Source organism: Dromiciops gliroides, chromosome 6 (assembly GCF_019393635.1).
Source record: "Dromiciops gliroides isolate mDroGli1 chromosome 6, mDroGli1.pri, whole genome shotgun sequence".
Classification (NCBI taxonomy): domain Eukaryota; kingdom Metazoa; phylum Chordata; class Mammalia; order Microbiotheria; family Microbiotheriidae; genus Dromiciops; species Dromiciops gliroides.
This window is the reverse complement of record NC_057866.1, coordinates 10,541,464-10,562,032: the sequence shown is the minus strand read 5'-3', so window position 1 is coordinate 10,562,032 and position 20,569 is coordinate 10,541,464. Positions and strand designations below refer to the sequence as shown.

General features: G+C 49.4%; 1 protein-coding gene across 1 annotated transcript in view; it reads right to left on the bottom strand.

Annotated features, from left to right (window-relative positions):
* NRXN2 (neurexin 2) overlaps positions 1 to 20,569 on the bottom strand; it is a 163,159-nt gene that overhangs the window by 75,967 nt on the left and 66,623 nt on the right. The window contains 4 exon segments of the mRNA XM_043969653.1: positions 8,712 to 8,902; positions 11,266 to 11,647; positions 12,808 to 12,927; positions 14,669 to 14,695. Coding sequence (XP_043825588.1) covers positions 8,712 to 8,902; positions 11,266 to 11,647; positions 12,808 to 12,927; positions 14,669 to 14,695 — 720 coding nt within the window.

Genomic DNA, 20,569 nt, shown 5'->3' with positions numbered 1-20,569 from the left:
GGGACCTCGGAGGACAGAGGGAGCCAGGGCTGTGGCCTCAGGGGTGTTGGGTTTGAATTCCACCTCTGCTCCAGGCCGTTTGGCCTTAGGCAACTCCCTTCAACTTTCCAGCCTCTGTTTCCTCCTCCACAAAAAGAGGCTAAGGAGATTTGGACTACATCCCTCGAGAAGCTGTTGTGGGGGAAATGTTCACAGTGCTCTTGGAAACAGCGGCGGTTGTCATTGACTCATTGATTAGGATACGAGCCAAGCTCGAGGCTGTTCTGGGCCCAGGCAGGGGGGTAGCGTTCAGCCCCCTCTTTGGGTTCCCCACTCCTGTGCGTGCATGCTCTTCACTCCCCTCTCTGCCCAAACCAAGGGGGCTGCTGCTCTAGACACAGTACTGGGCTTGGAGTCAGGGGACCATAAGATCCCAGATGTAAGGCATGAAGGGCCCTCATCAGGAAGAGATGGGTTTGAATCAGCCCATGACACTTCCTGGCTATGTGACTCTGGGCCAAGACCTTGACTCTTTAAACCTCAGTGTTCTCATCTATAAAATAGGGATAATCATGCCTGCAGTGGGACCTCTCATCATTTCATGAGGGAGCAGGGCTTTGACCTAACCCTGAGCCCACTGTTGGAGACCTGGACCCAGACAACCTTCCCACAATGCTAGATAAGGATGCTAGCATGTTGGGCAGGGCCCTGACCATCCGTGCTGCCTCACCCTAGGGACTGCTCAAAGTCCAAACTCCCAAATGTTTTCTGGAGGTCCAAAGCCCTCACTCCGAGGCTGCCTCATGCCTGGTGATCCTGGGACCCTCACCACCTCCATCCAGCTGACCAGGAAACTGAGGCCTGGGGCAGACCTTGGCTCCTGTCACGGGGATGAGATCACAGAGCTAGCCTACACAGCCCCCTGGAACCGCATAAGGTCCAGGAGCCTCCAGATAGGTATGGCTCTATAGGCACCAGAGCTCCCCCTAGGGGGAGAGAGTCACCAAGTACCTTAAACCCTCTTTGGTCTCCATATCCCTCAGGACCATGGACATCTCCTATCCCTGGTCTCAGAGGACAATCAGTCCAGTCTCTTCGTTTTACAGATAAGGAAACTGAAGGGCAAGGAGATACGGTAGACAGAAAAAAATTAAGTATTTCTAAGTGATTCCTGTGTGTGATTTTCCCAATACCACACAAGTAGTAAGCATTGAAGATGGGATTCAAACTCATGTCCTCTGACATCCCAAGAGGGTTATGGGTAGGTATATGGGGCAGAGAAATGCAAATCTGAAGATGGGGCGGGGGGGGGGCACTGAAGTAATGGGAGACCTAAAGGAAGGAAGGGGGTTATGAGAGGGAGTCGTTTGTCTTCCTTGAGGTCTATTCTTTTTACTGTCTGTGCAAAGTATTTTTGATATTGGAAAACGATAGTAATAGAATTCTGGAAGAACACTCCCGGACGAGCGGCTGAGTGATGCCCAGTCATGCAAAAAGGGGAGGTGGAAGTGGGCAGAGCTGGTAACTTGAGCTCAGAGGGGCCTCATTGCTCACTGAGCTCAGGGCATGTCAATCATCTTTGGGGAATGATCTGCGGACGGGCTTCTCTTAGATTAGAAACAGCAATTTCATAGATAGTCCAGAAGGGGGTGGGGCTGGGGCTGGGGCTTTGCAACAGGAAGGGGTGGAAAGGCCACTGGGGAGCAATTGACAGTGATACAGACTAGCTGGAAGAGGTCGGGGGAAGAAGATGGTTTTCTCCATCAAGGCCACATGGCTGCTAATGGAAATAAACAAAGACCAGCACTTGGGAGTTTTATGCCCTCAGAGCATTTTACCTACCTCCTGCTTTACCAAGAACATTAGAGACACTGATCATGAGTTCCCTGATCTCCCCTTCTCGAATCCATTTCACCCCCACATCTCCACCCATCCTCTTCTCCTCTGCTCTGGACCCTGAAAGAGAAAGCTTTTCTATTTGTCCAACTCCTGGGCTAAAATCTGCAAAGAGACTAGGTTTAGGTTCATATAATGCAATGGTGGAAGAGAAGACCTTTGAAGTCACCTCCTGCAACTGCCTCAATTTATGGATGAAAAAATGAAGGCCAGAACAGGCAAGGTCTTTGCCCAAGATCACCCCATTGACCAGTGCCAGAGCTGGGATTTGAACCCATGTCCTCAGATTCCAAATCCAAAGCTCTTTCCCACTTCATGAGCATCGGAAAAATCTTGGATTCTGAGCCAGAAAGGACCTGGAGGTCATCAAGTCCATTTTACAGCTGAGGAAACTGAGGTACAGAGAGAAGAGACTTGCTCAAGATTATATGGATAGTCTGTTTCTACTTTTGGACTGTTTTTGAGGTTTTCCCCTTGTGCTCTGATTATTCTTTCACAAGATGACTAATATAGAAATATGTTTAATGTGATTGTACATATACAACCTATATCAGACTGCTTTTTGTCTTGGGGAGGAGGGAGGAAAGGGAGGTGGGAGAAAAAAAAATTGAAACTAAAAATCCTGTGAAAACAAATGTTGAAAACTATCCTTATATGTAACTGGAAAATAATAAAATTCTTTAAAAAAAAAAAAAGAAAGAAAAAAGGTTATATGGGTAGTGAGTGCCTACATTGCCTCTGTATAAGGAAAAACTGAGCAATGAGAATTGTCCCAGAGCAGAATGGACTGACTTGGGAGGTAGAGTCTCTCTCTCTCTCTCTCTCTCTCTCTCTCTCTCTCTCTCTCTCTCTCTCTCTCTCTCTCTCTCTCTCAAGTTACTTTGAGTAGAGGCTGAAGGGCCTCTTGTTGGGTCTGCTGTAAGGGGAGGTGGGGGTTAGACTATAGGACTCTGTTCTCTTCTAGCTCTGAGATTCTCTAATTCTTTTATATTTGTACATCCAGTGCCATTCCTTTGTCTCCAATAGACAATAGACAATAGAAGCTTGCCCTACAGCTCATTTTGTCTCATTTTGACTCTCTCCCTTTCTCCTGGCTCCTTTTCTGATACTTACAAACATGGCCACCTCATTCCCATACTTTAAAAAGCCAAACCTTGGGGCAAGTAGGTGGTGCAGTGGATAGAGCCCTGGCCCTGGATTCAGAAGGACCTGAGTTCAAATCTGGCCTCAGACACTTAACACTTACAAGCTGTGTGACCCTGGGCAAGTCACTTAACCCCAATTGCCTCACCAAAAAAAAAAAGCCAAACCTTTGACTCTGACACACCCTTGAGCTATGGTCCTACACCCTTCCTCCCCTTCAATGCCAAACTCCTTGAAATATCTAGACTTACTGCTCCCACTTCCTCTGCCACAGACTCAAAATCTCCAACCCCTTACCAAGTAGCTTCTGGCCCCAGCTCTTGACTAAAACAGCATTCTCAAAAGTTACCAGATGTCTCAACTACCAAATCCAATGGTCTCTTCTTAGTTCTCATCCTCCTTCTATAACTTCTGACACTGGCAGTCACCAGTCCTCCTGGATACTTTTTCCTTCATTGAATTTCCTGAATCTGCTTCCCTGGTTCTCGCCCTACTTCTCTGACTACTCAGGCTCCTGCTGGGTCATCATCCATCTCCTGCCCCATAAGTATAGGTGCCCACCCAAGGTTCAGTGCTGAGTCATCTTCTGTACCTTCTCTTTAGGTGATCCCATTAGCTCCCATGGGTACAGTGATCATGTATGAACTGCCTGGTCTTGAATTCTAGCCCAAATCACAAACTAAGTACCTGATAGATATCTCCACCTGGATATCCCTCCCATTGGCTCTCAAATTCAACATATCGGGCAGCTAGGTGGCACAGTAGATAAAGCATTGGCCCTGGATTCAGGAGGACCTGAGTTCAAATCTGGCCTCAGACACTTGACTCTTACTAGCTGTGTGACCCTGGGCAAGCCACTTAACCCCCATTGCCCCGCTAAATAAATAAATAAATGAACAAGTGAATGAATTAATAGATAAATAGATAAATGAAGAAATGAATAAAAATAAAATCCAGCATATCCAAATCAGAACTCATTATCTTTCCATCTAAGGACACCACTACTCCCAACTCTCCTTTATCTGCTAAGAGCACTGCTATCTTTCCACTCCCTCAAAATCAATCACCAACCACCTCAAGATCATTCTGAACTATTCCAACTCTTCCTCAACCTCCAAAATCCAACCAGTTGCTCATTCTTGTAAATCCTCCCTCCTCCATACCCTTTGTGTCCATCTCTCCCTTCACACAAAATAGCAGAATCTCAGACCTAGAATGAACATGAGAGGAAGCTAGTCCACCCCCTAACTGAATAAGAATCCACATACAACTGACTCAACACGTGAATGTCCAACCTTTGCTCAAAGACTTCCTATGAGGAAGAGCTCATCACCTCTGGAGGCAACCCATTTAGCTTTAGTGTAGCACTGACTGCTGGGAAGATTTTCCTGATATCGAGCCCAAACCTGCCTCTCTGCAGCGTCTCCCTATTGATCCCAGTTTTGTCTCAAGGGCCATGCAGAACAACTCCTTTTCCACGTGACAGACCTTCACATACTCGAAGACACCTCCCATATTTCCCCTGAGTCTTCCCTTCTCTATAGTAAATATCCCAAGGTTCTTCAATCAGTCTTCATATTGCCCATCAATTGGGGAATGGCTGGACAAATTGTGGTATATGAATGTAATGGAATACCATTGTGCTGAAAGAAATGATGAGCACGAGGAGTTCATAGAAACCTGGATGGACTTGCATGGACTGATGATGAGCAGAACCAGGAGAACATTGTGCACAGTATCATCATCAACATTGTGTGTTGATCAACTGTGATCGACTAGATTCTTCTCACCAATCCAACAGTACAAGAAAATTCCAAAGGACTCATGATGGAAAAGGCTCACCAAATCCAGAAGAAAAAAGGGACTGTGGAATATGGATGCTGATTGGACCATACTATTTCTTTTGTTTTTGGTGCTGTTGTTTTTCTTTTTTGAGGTTTTTCCTTTTTGCTCTGATTCTTCTCATATAACATGACTAATGCAGAAATATGTTTAATGTTAATATATATATAACCTACATCAAATTACCTGCTGTATAGAGGAGGGTGGAGGGAGGGGAGGGAGGGAGAAAAATTTGAAACTGGAAATCTTATCTAAACAAATGTTGAAAACTAAAATTAAAAAAAATTGCAAGGGAAAAAAAGAAATATAGGTTATGTTTTAAAAAGACTCCAATAAAAGTGTTTTAAAGGCAAAAGCAATTGTGAAATAAGAAAAAAAAGAAATAAAACTATTCAATATGCTATACATATGTATGTAGTCATGGAAAGCATTTCCATACTAGGTTTTGAAAGAAAACATTCAAAAAAACTCAAGAAAAATAAACTAAAAAAAATGCTTCCAAAAAAATTATTCTTCATATGCATTATTCTCTTTTTTTTTTAATTTTTTTTGGTAAGGTGATTGGGGTTAAGTTACTTGCCCAGGGTCACACAGCTAGTAATTATCAAGTGTCTGAGGTCGGATTTGAACTCAGGTCCTCCTGACTCCAGGGCAGGTTCTCTATCCACTGCACCACCTAGCTGCCTCCATATGCATGATTCTCAAGGTCTCTTGTGATCCTGTTTGCTCTCATGTGGACTCTATACAGTTTAGCAATGTATTTCCTAGGCTGTATCACTCAAAACTGAACACAAAACTTGAGACATGTGATCTGACCAGGGCAGAGGATGAGGAGACTTTCACCTCTGGGGTCATAAACATTAGGTCTCTCTCAGTGTGGCCTAACTCACCCTTTTGGTGGCCATATCACACTGCTAACTGACTTCCATTGAGTTTGCTGTTCACTAAAGCCTCCAGAACTTCTTTGGACAAGTTGGTGCTTTGCCAAGTCTCCCTCAGCTTGTACTTGTGAAGCTGGTTTACTTAAAATCCATATGTAACCTTCACTTTTATCCCTATTACATTTCCTATGAAAGCATAAGACCAAGTATCGATTCCTGGAGCATCCACCAGAGACCTCCCATCAAACCCATTAGTGACTATTCCCCAGGGCAGGCTGGTCTATCAGTTATCAATCAACCCATCAAACTGTACTAACTCACATCTCTCCATCTCTTCCAAAAGAAGAATATAAGAGACACTGCCAAATGCTCTTTTAATCTAGGTAAACAATACCTCCAGCATTACCCAATCTACTTGGTTAGTAATGCTATCAAAAGAGGATGAGTCTCATCCACTTTGCCTTGTCCTTGATGAAGCCATGCTGGCTTTTTGTGATCATCATTTCTTGGCTAAGTATTCACTACTATTTTAATCATTTAATTGGACCAGAGGAGGGGTTGTTTTTGCCTTTTTGTTTTTCATTCTTAGCACTTAACACAATGCCTGGGATACAGTATATGTTACTTGCTTGTTGACTGGACCCAATCATTGGTGTAAGAACCTCTCAAAGAGGAAACCCCCGAAGAGGAAATTCCCAAAGAAGAAACCCTGTCTATGCATACAAATTGTTCTACAATTTAAAGTCTTAGAGAGTTGCCTGGAACATTGAGAGGTAAGGTAATTTATCTAGGGTCACACAGGTGAGTCAGAGGCACTGGTCTCTGTGACTCTCCCTACACGTTAACTTTAATGATACACTCTAGAATTTTGCCAGGATTTGATGTGAATCTCACTGGCCTCTATCCTACAGATTTCATTCTCTTCTCTTTTTCTCTTTGCCAGTCCTATAGCACCTCTCTTGTTCTGCATTGTCATACAAAAATCATTGACAGTGGGGGCAGCAAGGTGGCGCAGTGGATAGAGCACTGGCCCTGGAGTCAGGAGGACCTGAGTTCAATCCCAGTCTCAGACACTTGACACTTACTAGCTGTGTGACCCTGGACAAGTCACTTAACCCCAATTGCCTCACACACACACAAAAATCATCGACAGTGGCTTCAGACACCACCTCCCCAAGGTCTTTGAAGACCATGCCACAATTATAGTTTGGGCCTGGTGACTTATACTCATCAAGGGCAGCCAGGGGCTTCCTTGTGATCTTCCTTCTTATCTTGGGTATCAATCCCCTATCAGCCATTTTTGTTCTGCCTTTTCCAGTCCAAAGAGCATTCTTCTTGGCAGAGAAAACGAAAACAAGATAAGTGTTGGGTAGCTTTGTCTTCCCTCTGTCCTCAAGTATCACTGTCCCATCCACCCTGAGTAACATTCTTATCCTTCTGTGATCTTTCTCTTTTCCTCAATTAAATTAATGAGCAAAGGAAACAAACCAAGTCCATTTCCGTGGTCCTCAGCTTTTCTAGTCAGCCTCAGTGCATTCAGAGCCAGAACTTCTTACTGTGTCACTTTTGGGTAAACCCTTTGCTAGCTATCCTTTTTTCCATGCCTACCTATACATTTGTTTTTTAAAACTTTAAGTTGGGTGATGAGCTCACTATGCAGCCACATGTTTTATTAGACCAAGACCTCTTTCCCTCCTTGTTGGAATGATTTCCCTTTGTGTCCTCAGAATTCCATCCCTGGGAACTTCCCATTCCCCCTGAACATCTGACTTCTCCTGTGGCATTCTTTTTTTCTTTTTTTGGTGGGGCAATAAGGGTTAAGTGACTTGCCGAGGGTCACACAGCTAGTAAGGGTCAAGTAACTGAGGCCGGATTTGAACTCGGGTCCTCCTGATTCCAGGGATGGTACTTTATCCACTGTGCCACCTAGCTGCCCCCCTCTCCTGTGGCATTCTAACTATCCTTCCTCTGAACCCTTTGAAATCTGTTCTCAAATCTTAGGGACTATGCCCAGCTTTCTCCTCCTCTATCCCAGGTTCTAAAGTAGAGTGTTCACTTCCACCTAAAGTCCCCATCATTCAGCCACAAAAGAAGAACAACAGGGGATCATGGAAGAAATCCTGGGGAATGCAGGGAGGAGATTTTGGAGAGAAAACAAAAGAGGGAATAATAAGAGTCTATGGGAAGGATAACATAAGGTGCCATAGGGAGAGATGAGGGAAATCACAAAAAGGGACAATGGAGGCATCATAGGAGGAACAAATGATATGGGAGTCTTTGTGAAATATGATGGGGGGTTATAAGGAGGAAATAACAAAACATCACAAAGATGGCTAAAGGAATTTTATGGGTTAGGGTGATTGGAGGTCACAGGAGACAGATACGGTAATGAGAAAGATGATGGAGATCCCCACAAAGAGAGTGATGGGGCATCACAGAGCATTGATGAGGGGTCAGTGGAAGGATAGTAGAAAGGGTCATGGGGGAGATGATGGTAAGTTACAGAGAGGGCAATAAAGCATCAAAGAGGAGACGATGAGCTAATATTACAAGAAAGAAAGAAAAGGGGAGTCATGGAAGGGATAACTGGGGTCAAGGGAAAGCCATTGGGTAATTATAGAAGAGATTACAGGGAGGGATTTGGGGCTTCATAATAAGTACCAATGGAAGGTGATATTGGGGTAGTGGGGGTTACAGGGGAGGATAAGATGAGGGTAGGGGCATGATGGTGGGTCATGGAGGAGACAATGGAAGAATCACAGAGGGATAACCAGAAGGTGACAAGGAAAGATGTCTGGGGTAGGTCACAGAAAGGGTGATGGGGGTGGGGCTACAGAAGGGACATTGGGAGTCAGAGAGAGGGATTATGTGTGAGTCAGAAAAGGAATTCTGAGAGGTCTTGAGAGTGATGGGGGTCACAAAGGTAATGATGGGAGAATAACAAGGATGGATGATGGAGAGCCCTCTTACCTTTGAGGTCCAGGTTCCGGGCACCATTGGAGTGCTGTGTGACTGTGCGTGAGTCAATCTTGAGCGTGTGCACATTGCCTGGGTCCCTTGATACCACGACATTATGCCATTGGTTGTCATTGACAGGCTTGTCTGAGTTCCCCTTCATCAGAGATGGGCCATTCCCCAGATCAAACACATAGTGGATGTACCTGATCAAGGTGGGGAGAGAAGACATGGGCTCAAATTAAGGAGACAGGGGGAGAGGGAAGAACACAAGGGAAACTTGGGGCAGTCATGGTCAGAGACCTGAGAGGGATGTGGGGAAGATGGTGGGTCAGGGCCAACAGCACAGAAGGGACAGAAGCTACAGGCAGGCAAGGATGAAAGATAATGGAAGGATCTCTTGGGGGAGTGTGACTGGTGGAAAGAAAACTGCAGACCAAGGGAACAAGGACCCCAGCAAACAGGCGTTTGGGGTGGATCTCCCATCCCAGGGCAAAAGGATCTTTCCTGGGAGAGTGGACCCAAGAGGACTGGCTCCTAAGCCCCAGAGGAGGGACCTAGAAGGGGAAGGGCCTTCGACTCAGGGAAGTCACAGGAGGCTATAAAGGTAGGGAACTGCTGAAAACCCTGGCAGGGCTACGAGTAAAGAGAGAGCTGTGAAACATTCAGCAAAGCAGGGCAGTGTGTGCTGGAGAGATGGAGTCAGCAAAGGTACTCAAGGGTCAGGACCCAGGATGCTGCAGCATCCGATATCTCCTCCATCAGAGTAGGAGCAAGTGACATCTCAGGGGAAGGCATGGGGCCAGGATATTCACTAGACTGGGAGCTAGGAAGGTGCTCAAAGACATCCAGCTTTCCCACTTCTTACAGAAAAGGGAGCCACAGTTCAGAGAAGGAAGTCCCCAAGGTCACCCAGGGAACAGAGCCAGGCTTCAAAGATAATCTTGACACCAGACTCAGGTCTTGGCTGGTTCTTTCCACTCCTTTCTCTCACTTCCACTTCTGGAGACCCAACCATTGGATGCAGAGGTCTACCATGGTGGGGTAAGCACAGAAGGAAGCTGTGGGCAGGGGAGCTAGGAACACGGACACTTTGGGGATTTCCTGCTGAGCTGTCAGCAGCACTTAGCACCAAGGTGGGGGGCATGAGAGCAGAAAGCGGGCACTAACCAAGTACTTAACTTGTGCTGTTAGCATGGGGCTGGCTGGGGAGGAGAGGAGGTACATCACTCCCCAAGCCCCAGGTGCTTTAACCTGGAAAAGTCTGAAGACTTCAGTTAGGAAGGATGGTTCCCAAGAGGATCTGAAAGCATTGCAGGAGACTCCGAGGGACATCAGTCCAAGCAAATACCTGGTTCCAACCTCTCTTTATGCCCTGACATCTAATCCTACTCTCCATGGTCCAGGAAACCCAGTTCTCATCCTTTCCTCTTCATCTCCATCCTTCCCTGCTGTCTCCATCCCTTAGAGTAGAGGCTTCACCCAGGAAGCCCTCCCTGACTCTCCCAGAAGGAAAGGATCTCTCCTCTGCATCTATTCCAGAGTCCCTTGCATCATACTTACTTGAACACGTCTTTAGATTATAAACTTCTTAAAGGAAATACTTGTATCTTATTTTACCCCAGTCCCCAGCACAGGGTCTGGCAGAGCTAGTGCCCAATAAATGAGCGTCAAATTGAAATGTGAGCTAAAAAGGAGAGCAAGGTAACTCATTTTTACTTTTGTGTCCTCAGTGTTCTTAGCATGGTGCCTAACAGACATTAGGCATTTAACAAATGTTGAGGTGAATAGAGTTGAATTAGAGTGAACGGTGGTGGTGTATCTGTGCTCATAGGTTGGCTTCAAGTCCTTCTCTTACAAACCATTGTGAGTGTTTTGTGCATGTTTTTGTATCTGATTGAGTCCTTTTTATCTTCTGAATTTTTATGAGGTGAAAGGCTGTCCCTGTCCACATGCATTGTTTTTTATTTATTTATTTATTTATTTTGGTGAGGCAATTGGGGTTAAGTGACTTGCCCAGGGTCACACAGCCAGTAAGTATTAAGTGTCTGAGGCCGGACCCGAACTCAGGTACTCCTGAATCCAGGGCTAGTGCCCTATCCACTGCGCCATCTAGCTGCCCCCCACATGCATTATTATCTTGAGTGCTTGTATAGGAGTTGGGGACCCTGTTATAGTTGGGGCATCCTGAACATGAGCTAGACTTATTATTTATTTTGGAGATTTCCTCGGAGTTTGTGGGTGGAGTAATGTGGCATAATGAGTCAAAGAAACTGACCTTTTGGGGTCAGTCCTCAGATTAGACCTGCACCATGTAAGCCCATAGTTGGGGAAACCCTGCACTACATCTTGGATACAGAAAACTCACTGAAGGAAAAAAATGGAGCAAACCAATAAGCAATAAACTGGAGCTGGGACAGTGAGCACCTAGTTTGGCATCCATGTCATGTCTTTTTGCCACCAAAAGGGAAGCTAACCAAGGCAGAGGGACACTCCCATGGGGATGCAAGGCAAGGAGGCCATGAGGCCTGGAGGGGATATCCCAGGGTGGGAGAGTCAAGTGGCTCACCCCTTGACCAGCTCAATAACGATGAAATCGTTGCCATTGCCTGAGTTGAAGAGGAGAAGCCCGTCGGGAGCCGTGGTCTTGAATTGAAAAAAGAGATGCATGGAGGCATAGGCTTGGAGCGTGGCGAGTGCCAGGTAACTGGCTCGACTCTTGAAGGTGACAGGATCGGCCACTATGGCCCGCAGGCCGAAGCGGGCATTGAGCTCACAGTAGGTGATGTCGCCATCTTTGCATTGATCCATGTAGGGCTGCCCATTGAACAACAGCCCACTCAGGTGCCCGATGAAGTTCGAGGGCACCACAGAGATGAAGCGCCGCTCAGTCATGATGCCCGTCTCGATGTTATGGAACTCCAGCCTCGTATGGGCGCCAGCCATCTGCCCTGCTCGGGAACACAGAGTGTAGGGAGGGAGGGCTTGGTTAAGAGAAGGCCCAAGGAAGGGCAAGCAAGGAAGGCCACTCTGGGCCCCTTCTCAGGGTCATATTTTCAAATGCATAAAATAAAATATGGAAGATGACAAAGGAAACCAACTATATTGAAATACAGGGATTAATATATTTTATAAACCAATTGAAGGACTCCAGGTTAAGAACCCCTGACCTAGTCCAACGATGCTCATCTTACAGAGCGGGAAACTGAGGCACAGAGAATGGGGCTGCCTTGCTGAAGGCCACAAAGGTTGTAGGTAGCAGTCTGGATTTCAACACAGGTCCTCTGGTTACAAATCTCATCCTTTCCACATGTCACACTAACTCTTGGCACAGTGCCCATCAGTTCACCCGTGTGACCCATGTCCCAAATATAGGAAGATGCAGGTGGAGTGGAAGGCAAGCAGACTCAGAGGATTATAAATTTAGAGCTGGAAGCAACTCTGAGGTCATCTTACCTCAGTTTACCAATGAGAACATTTGGGCACAGAGAGACTCAATAAGTAACAGAGCTGGGATTTGAATGCAGGTCCTCTGCACTCTGCCCATTGCACCACACTGCCTTTCCTGAGGCCATGAGTCCCACAGACATTAAGAAGGGACCCTGGTGCTGTTGTTTTTTTTTTTCTATTTTGAGGTTTTTCATCATTGCTCTGATTTTTTCTCTTATAACAGGACTAATGCAGAAATAGGATTAATGTTATTATGTGTATATATATGTGTGTGTGTATATATCTATATGTATATGTATATGTATATAGATATAACCTATATCAGATTACCTGCTGTCTAGGGGAGGGGGGAGGGAGGGAGAAAAATCTGAAATTGTAAAGCTTGTATAAACAAAAGTTGAGAACTATCTTTACATGTAACGGAAAAAATAAAATACCTTATATGTTAAAAAAAAAAGGGACCCTGGGGTCCAGAGTACCCGGTGATAAGAGAGTGTCCACGGGAGAAAGAGGTGAAGTGATGCTTACGAATCACGAAAACTGGGGTTGGGGCAGAAGTGCCAGGTGGGGCACCTGGGGAAGTACACTTCCCAGAGCTAGAGCATCAGTGGGATAAGGAGCACAGGGGAAGCTAATGAAAAAAGGTCGAGTGACCACCTACCCTCCACAGTCACATTGTCCACGGACAGCTGCAGACTCTTGCCACGTCGTACCACTCGGACCGTGTGCCACTCGTTGTCATTGAGTTTGTGTCCAGCAAAGAGTGTCTCGGGGCCTTTACCTGCGGCACCGAGGGGGGGGTGAGCGGGGCACCTGTGAGGCACAGCCCTAACACACGCGTGCTCGCGCGCGCACACGCACACACACACACACACACACACACACACGAAATGTGTGCGTAGACACGGCCTCACCATGGACATCCAACATGCACACTCACACACAAAACACGTGTATATGTGGACAACGCCATTGCCCACCTAACACACATAACACACAGCTCTACTGCCCCCCCCCCCAGTGCACACAAAGCCTCATCACACACTGGTAACTCATACACCAGGTACAACTTCACCACACACTCCTGATCCATGCTCCACGTGTGACTTTCACCTCCTGGACCCAGCATTCGTACAACCATACTACCTTCACCCGCACAAAAACCTGATCCCATCCACCCAACCTCAGCACACAGTCACACGTACACACACGCCCCTTCATCCCACCCTGTTTCCCAGTTTCCACAAACACAGCTTTTCCTTATAAAGTCATCACACGCATACAAAATCCTTCTGACAAATCCCAGCACCCCTAGGCTGACCTGCAGGAACTAAACCCCCGAGACACACACACACACACACACACACACACACACACACACACACACACACACACACACACACGACCGTTCTCCAATGTGACTGGAGCAGTGTGTTCCGTTCAGTCAGCAAGGGCTGCCATCTAGACCAGGCCCAGATGGCCAATTTTTGAAGGGTTAAAAGACAATCAAATACGCTTTACAGTTAAACAGCCCTAAGTTTAATTGAATTGGTCTTTGATGAGTCAGAAGACACTTCCAGAGCTATGGTGTCTCTGGCCAATACCTTAGACCACAGCTCTCACTGTGGAGCCTGTGGTGGGGACATCCAGGACCGTTTACTACACAAAGAGGAAGGGGTGCACCCCAGAGGCATTCACATGTGTATCAGCATAGATTCTCCAGACAGTCACAGAGCTACACACAGTTCTAGAGCCACACACAGTTCTAGAGCTGCGCGCGCATGCGCACACACACACACAGCCTCAGTAAAGACACTCATACCACGGGAGGCAGCCACTTCGGGATGGGGGGCACACCTGAGCAGACACACACAGAGACACACGCTGATCCTATTCACTGATATCAGCAAACATCTTACTCCCTTGGACCCGCCTCTCCCGGAATCCCCATTGCCTGCTTCCCACAGAGCCCACCATCGCTGACCCTGGAGGTCAGAGATTTCTAGATCTTAAGTGTCTGGTCCTCAGTCCCAGCCCTGCCCTATCTCTGAGCTCTCTCCACGCATCTTGCCTTCCCCTCTGTGGTCATTTCTGGAACTGCAGCTGGCTAGCCTGGCCTGCTCCCCACAGAAGGTCGGAGGATGGGGGTAGGGGCTAGGATGCTTTCTCCATACCACCACTCTCCATCTTCCTACCTGAAGCCTCAGGCCCCACCCCGAGACCTGCCCTACCTTCCCAATGTAACCGTCTGTTACTCTTTCTTGAGTTCTGCTTCCCACCTCCCACCCCAGCCATTTAGCATTCTGGCTCCCTCTTTTCTTTGATCTGCACCACTCTGCTCCTATTTCCTTCTTGGGGTCATAATCTTGCCCCCCCCACAACACACACACACACATCCTAGACTTATTCTCTTCCCCCACTTCCATCATCTCCCTCCCTTAAGAGCCCACTTGGGGGCTCTGCACCCCAACATCTTGCTCCCCAACCCTGGCTTTCAGTAGAAGAAGAGGGAAACCACTTACTGGGTGCGCAGCCGACGCGCAGGCAGTCTGGGGGGCCCATGGGGCGGGCAGAGGAGGGGGAGGGGAGACAAAAAGGCAAAAGAAATGTTTTTTACATCCTTCACAGGGAGGGGGATCTGCGGGCGGGGGTCCCCCCGGGGCCACTTTCCGGGGACCATGCGTGCCCAGGCGTCCTCTCCCCGCCTGTCCCCCAAAGGGCTCTAGGCCCTCAGAGCTGGGGGTCAGGGTTGTTGGTGTGATAGGGTGACCAGGCTTCTGTAGAGGGAAGGCCAGTGCCCTCCCTTCTTCAGAGAAGCCCAGGCTCCCACATCTGGGGGAGAGGGGCACCTTGTGAATCCCAGTCATACAGTGGGGGCATGAGGAGGTAGGGATCCTGACATCCTCTGCAGTCTCCCCAACTTCGATGGGAGGAAAAGCAGGAGGAAATCAGGGCTCCTGGGCCTCCAGCCATGGGCGATGCCCACTTAGAGACCTGGGGTGACTTTTCCTGTCCCCACCCCAGGCTCTAAGCTAAGTCAAAGGCTCCATCCCAGGCGCCCACCCCGTGGCCACGGCTCACCAGAGTCCCAGGGGTCTGGTCCCTCACCCTCCCTGGCAACCTTCTTTCTCCCCCTGCCACCCTGGGGAACACCAGGCTTTCACTGGGAACTAGGGGAAAGTTTGAATTCCAAATGACTCTCCCTTGGGGGGGGCACTCTGGCTGCCCTGCCTCTTTCCCCTGAGGAGGGGTATGGACGGTCCAGTCTGTGTTATAGACAGGGGCACTGAGGCCTCCCGAGGGCCTTGCCTCCAGCCAGTTCTCTGCCTGAAGGTGCCCAGGGCCGTGCAGACCAAGGAGATGTTAATGGACCATCAGGTTCTGAAGGCGGCCCCCACGGGAGTGTCTGCTCAATTCAGAGTAAGAGAAGTTAAAGGGCGCTCAATGCCTCAGACATTTATTAAGCAGCTCCTCGGAGCAGGGCCCTGTGATATAAAGGTAAATACAACGAGGCTCCTGCCCTTGAGGAGGCTCAAAGGTGACTCCTCCTCGGGCCCAGCCTCTGAGGCCAAGGCCAAACAGACTCCAATTCCTGTATAAGCCTAAACTGGGTGAGGGCGTGGCTGGCGTTCCCCCCTGGCCCCAAGAAGGTTCCCGGGGTGGGGGGTTCCCATCATGGCCCTGTGGCTCTGGGGGGTCGAGACCCCTCGGGCCGTATAGCTGAGCTCCACACGACTCGGTCAACCGCAGCAGAAGAGTGGGGGGAGCAGCCGGGACCCCAGCCCACGGCCCGGCACTGACGCAGGTGGGCGGGGAGCGGGGAGAGGCCAAGCAGAGGGGAGCCCAAGGTGAGCCAGTGGCCAGGTCCGAGGGCCAGAAGGAGTCAGGCAGGGCAATTAGAGGTCCAAGGGAAGGACCGAGCAGGAAATTGGGAAGGGTGATTAGGACCCAGAAAGACAAGCAGGAAGGGGTGGGAGGGGGGAGCAGCTGGAAAGGTTGAGATCAGGGCAAGGGAAGGGTCTGGATAAAGTGAGTTAAGAAGGAGGGGGAGAGTTGGATGAGGATCAAAGAGAAGAGGCATGAAGTGAAGGAGACAGGGGTCAGCCAGCACAGACCAGGAGGGAAGACGACAGTAGGGCGGGAAAGGGTGCCAGGCTCTGGGGTGGGGTCTCCGGGGGCTCTCTCGGGGCCAGCAGAGTCTTCACCAATGAAGGGTCCAAAAAAGAAAAAGGGAGTGAGGGCAGTGTGCCCCCCATCAGGGAGCGGAAAGGAGGTCCCAGGATGGGAGCTTTGACCCCTTCCTCTCCCACACGGGGAACAAGGACAAGGATGAGGGGAGGGAGCCTCTTCGTCTGGAGAAGGAAGCAATGTGGGCTTCCTGGACTGATCGATGGGCCAGAGAGATCAGCCGGGCCCTCAAAGATGACCAGCCTGCGGGAAGCAGACAGAGCGCACACAGCCCGAGAGGGAAGGAGCGGACAGCTCCACACCCACACAACAAAAGCAAAAAGACACCATCCCTGCAGGGCACCCTGGCCAGGCTGGGCACGGAGATGCCCGGCCGAAGGCCCCCAAGGAAGGCCAACGGGAGCCACGGGAGAGACCCCCAGAAAGGCGGGCTTGCTAGGTGACCAGTGGGTCCTCTTTGAAGCGCTGCCAGAGGACAAGGACAACGTAAGGAGGATGAGGAGGCTCAAAGGTGCTGGGCTGGAGGGAGAGCCCATGGGAAGGAGATCACAGGCACAGCCAAGCCCCCACAGAGAAGGGCCCCATTACCTCTAATACTGCCCCAACACACACAGGGGTCACAGGCCGAATGGAGAGCCCCCTATCGGCCAAATACGGGAAAGCGGACAAGGACGCCGCTTCCCCCCAGTGACCGGAAGCCTGGCCGCCAGAGAGTCATCAGATACTGGGGCCGGCATAAGGCTCAGACACATCGGACCTTCCTTGTGTCCCTCGGTGGGCTGGGGGGGAGGGGCTGTCTGGACACATGATGAGAACTAAAGGAAAGGGGCGGGGCCCCTAGTGGGCCTTGCGGGCAGAGCCAGCCTGGGATGACCCTCAGAGGGCAGGGTTCCCAGGCCCTTGGGCTCCAGCCTAGCATCCCCCCTCTATATCAGCCGACACATTGTCTACCTCACAGGAGGAATCCAGCTCTGGATTCCCTTCCCCAGAATCCCCTGACGCTTAGCCCAGGGGATTCAAAGGGCAGAGCCACCCTCCCCCATGACAGGTCATCTGTAAACCAGCTCAGGCTCAGCTAGTTGGGGGGGGGGGAGGGCAGGGCAGGAAGCTCCGCAGAGGCATTTTCCCCCAGTACCCTCAGCATCCAAGGAAGAGACAGGGAGTCAAGGGCCACTGCCTCCTTCCTCACCAAAAGCCTCCCCACTGAGCCAAAGACCATCTGTCCTCCAAGGCTGAGATCAGAATCCTTCTCCTCCATGAAGATCCCTCCAGACCACAGCAACCCACGGGGACTTAGCTCCTGACAGGCACTGGGTTCTCTGCTCTTGGGATCTGCTATTTAACAGCATGAGTGGGGGTGAGACTTCCCCTGTCTCCCCCCAGTGTGCCTAGCCCGGGGCCAGCTGCACAGTGAGCAAATGTGTTGGTGTATGTATCTTCCTAGGATCACCAAGCATCTGAGTTGAGAGGCCACTTGCTTTTCAGATGGGGAAACTGAGGCTCAGAAAGGGAAAAGAGTGTTCCTGAGATTCCCCCAAGGATTAAGTAAGTAAGCAGGAGTGAGTGATCTTATTAGAGTCTGTCCTAAGATCCCAGATGTAGGAGCTGAATGAGCCCTTAGATTCAAACCGGACCAACCCATTTTACAGATGAGGAAGTTGAGGCACAGACAGGAGAGGGCGCTCCACCTAAGGCCATGTTGGTAAAATGTGGCAGAGATGGGATCCCAACCCAGGTCCCTGACTCCAAACCCAGCATCCTGCCACAGCCTCGGCAGTTGCCCCTGGTTCCTCTGACTCTGAACCTCCCACGGCCCCATACTAGGTCCTGTGTGTGGTACAATTAGGTGTGAAGGGGTCCTGCCTGAGGCAGAAGCCTTCCTCCTTATTCAGAAATATGAGCTTTTCCATTGTTATTATTATTATTTTACACAGGGGGAAACTGAGGCCCAGAGCTGGGGAGTGACTTGCCCAAGGTCTCACAGATCGCCAGGTCTCAGGTCCTCCAGTTCTAAATTCATCACTTCTAGAAGACCTAGGGCCTTAGCAGCACCCCATTCTGTCTGAGGGTCAACGCTGTGAGGTCACTGCAGACTTCAAACACCGTCAGTCTTCTCTAGCCTGATTTCCTTAAGTGGGGGGGGGGGCTGGGCAGGGTGAGAGGGTGTGACTGGTAGAATGGAAGCTCTTTGGGGACAAGCCCATTCTGCCTTTGTATCCCTAGCACCTTAACACAGTGCCCACCACATAGTAGGCATTTTATAAATGCTTGACTGGTTGGTCTACTAAAATGAGGTTAAAGTAGAGATCTCTAAGGTTCCTTTAAGTTTTAAGTCCCCAGAGCCTGGCAAAATACTTGTCATCTGACAGGCGATTAATAAATGCTTGTTGATTGATTCATTCGTTGGTTGGTTGGTTGGGGACCTACCTCCAGGCGGTTTCCAAACACACTTTGCTGGTCAGGGTCTCTACCTCTCCTCTCACCTTTTACAAGCCCAGTTTCCTTAAGGCCTTGGACCCCTCCACCTCAGCTCCAGACACCCCCCTCCCCCTCCCACCAGTGCTAATGCTCCCCCTCCCTCACAGATGCCCAAACAATGGTTCTGTGCTCGGTCACCTTCCCCCACCAATGCCTAGATCCACGACCCCGGATGCCATCTGATCTCTAGCCACACTTGACAATGTATCCAGAGAGGTCGGGAGTGACTGATGGGGAAAGTGAAGTTCTGGCTTAGCTCCAGGCTGTCAGCCCGGTGGGAGTGGAACAGAGCTGGGGAGGAGGCGAAGGCTGAGCTGCCTCAAAGCCCTTGGCTTCACACCCTTCCCAGAGATCTCCCATTGGAGGAGAGCAGTGGCCTCATCTCAGCTGCCCTTCCACTCCCTATGCCCCAAATGCCCCAAAGGAGGAAGAAGAAGGGGAGGAAGGGGAAGAGAAGGAAGGGGAGGAAAGGAGGAGGAAGAGGAGAAAATGAGGAAGAGGAGGAGGAAGACAAGGAAGAGGGAGTGATCAGGTGGAAAGGAGAAGGAAGAGGAAGAAAAGGAGGAAAAGAAAGAAGAGGAAGAGGAGGAAAAAGGAGGAGGAAGAGAAAGGAAAAGGAGGAAAAATAGGAGGAAGGAGAAGAGGAGATAGGGGAGAGGAAGAAGAGGAGGAAATGGAAGAAGAGTTCCTTACTTACATAACTGGAAGATTTGGTGGGGAGGAACCTTGGTTATGAACTAGTCGAACCCCCTCATTTTATTTTATTTTTTGCAGGGCAATGAGGGTTAAGTGACTTGCCCAGGGTCACACTGCTAGTAAGTGTCAAGGGTCTGAGGCCAGATTTGAACTCGGGTCCTCCTGAATCCAGGGCCAGTGCTTTATCCACTGCACCACCAAGCTGCCTCCTGAACCACCTCATTTTATAAAGGAGAAAACTATGACCCAGAGAAGGGAATGAACTTGTCCAAAGTCACAGAGGAAGTGGGGGTGAGCCAGAATTCAAACCTGGGTCCTTGCCTCCCAATGAAGGCCTCTTGTCACATTCAGGCACCTTCCCTCTGCTGATTATTTCCAGTCTATCTCACCCAGTTGTTGGCACATTGTGTCCCCCATTAGACCTGGAGCTCCCTGAGAGCAAGGGCTGTTTATCCCTTCTTTGTATCGCCAGTGCTTAGCACACAGTAGGCATTTAATAAATGCTCATTGATCTGCAGACCGACACTTCTCCCGATTAGTCCAAAGGAGCCTATATGCATGTGACTTATTCTCCATCATGTGTAGGATAGGACATACTGAGCTTCATTCCACCTGAGGCCCACATTACTTCCTGCTCCACAAATGGGAGACCTGTTACCAGTAAGGGTGACCCAACCTCGTAGGTGCCCACTGAATGAGGGGGAAGGAAGAATGGGGTTGTTGGACACGAGCTGTCTCAAGTGGAGCTGAGAACTAAGAGACAGAAGGGACCTGAGAGATCAGTGAGTCCAACTCCCTTTTCTTTTTAATAGATAAGTAAGCTGAGGCATAGAGAGGGAAAGTGGCCTGCCCAGGTTGTAAGCAGCCAGGCAGGTGAACCCTAGTCCATCCCTCTTTGATACCACCCCATAGAAAGAAGAAGGTACTTTCTCCAGTCTTTTGTCATCATCTCCATCTCTTCCCATCTCACCCCCACACCCAGTTCCAGGTCACTGTGGAATCTGATTAAGGACTTGAAGTCAGCAAAGACCCAGGTTTGAATCCCACCTCTGACCCTGTCC